Consider the following 977-nt stretch of genomic DNA (forward strand, 5'->3'; position numbering starts at 1 on the left):
TAGGGATCTTAGCAATGCTATTGGAATTTTTACTGTTATTCGCTTGGTATATTTTGCTGTGTAAGTGGGGTTTAATTACCCCTATCATTGAGTTATTGGCGTTCTTGAATACCACTGTGGTCATTTCCTTTTTGGGCTTAGGTTTGTCTATTTTTATCGTCATAAATGTTTTCTCTTTTTATTGTTTTTTTTTTCCTCCGGGTTACTACTTTTTTTCTTTCTTTGGTTTTCGGAGCTGCCTCTTTAGTAGGCGACTCCACTGCTTTCTTTCGCCTTTTTCGCGACACCGTCTCGAAGTCCATTCCTTCTACTGACGGTGTCGCTTCGACTGGTTTTTCGATTTGTTCTGAGTCAGTGACAGCCTTCTGTGTAATAGCCTCCGTGGCTGAGGGTGCCTCCTCTTCTACATTTTCTTTCTGTTCCTTCTCTTGTGCTTCTTGTTCCTTCTGCTGTGCTTTTTTCTGTTGGGGGCAATTCGTCCTCTGGTGCCCCATTTTCCCGCATTTGAAGCACCAGGGCTTCCTTCCCTCTACATGCACAGCTAATATGGTGTCTTCACCAATGCATATTTTTTTCTGGTAATTTTTCCAGGTCCATTGTTGTTGCCTAGGCCAAGATCTCCAGAGTTTGCCCTCACCAATTTCGTGGGGCGTCTCTGGAGATCTGTATCATAGTTATTTTCTCCTCTCTCCCGTGGCAATTATCCACGCAATCTCAATCTCCGGTGGGATATTTTAAATCTTAATCCGGGACGTTCTACGTCCCAGATATAGCGGTAGTAACATAATGCTACCACTTTACAAGGTTCGAGTTGATAATTCTTTTGCCTTCTCGGCTGACTCAAATCTCGCTTCCACAGTCGCAAATTTAGTACCTCGGGTCAGGTATTTTATCTGGCCTAACACTGGCCCAAGGCACTTTTCTACTGTACTTTCTTCGAAGTATTCAAATCTCTTTTTCTCACAATCATATGTTAT

At 42.7% G+C, this 977-nt stretch overlaps 1 protein-coding gene across 1 annotated transcript in view; it reads right to left on the bottom strand.

Annotated features, from left to right (window-relative positions):
- The window catches only part of LOC106874745 (uncharacterized), a 39,482-nt gene extending 38,988 nt beyond the window's left edge, over positions 1-494 (bottom strand). The window contains exon 1 of the mRNA XM_014922585.1: positions 210-494. Within this exon, the coding sequence (XP_014778071.1) occupies positions 210-494 (285 nt within the window). The remainder of the gene's footprint in view (positions 1-209) is intronic.
- Between the last annotated feature and the right edge of the window lie 483 nt (positions 495-977).

This window comes from Octopus bimaculoides, chromosome 7, assembly GCF_001194135.2.
Source record: "Octopus bimaculoides isolate UCB-OBI-ISO-001 chromosome 7, ASM119413v2, whole genome shotgun sequence".
In the NCBI taxonomy this organism is placed as follows: domain Eukaryota; kingdom Metazoa; phylum Mollusca; class Cephalopoda; order Octopoda; family Octopodidae; genus Octopus; species Octopus bimaculoides.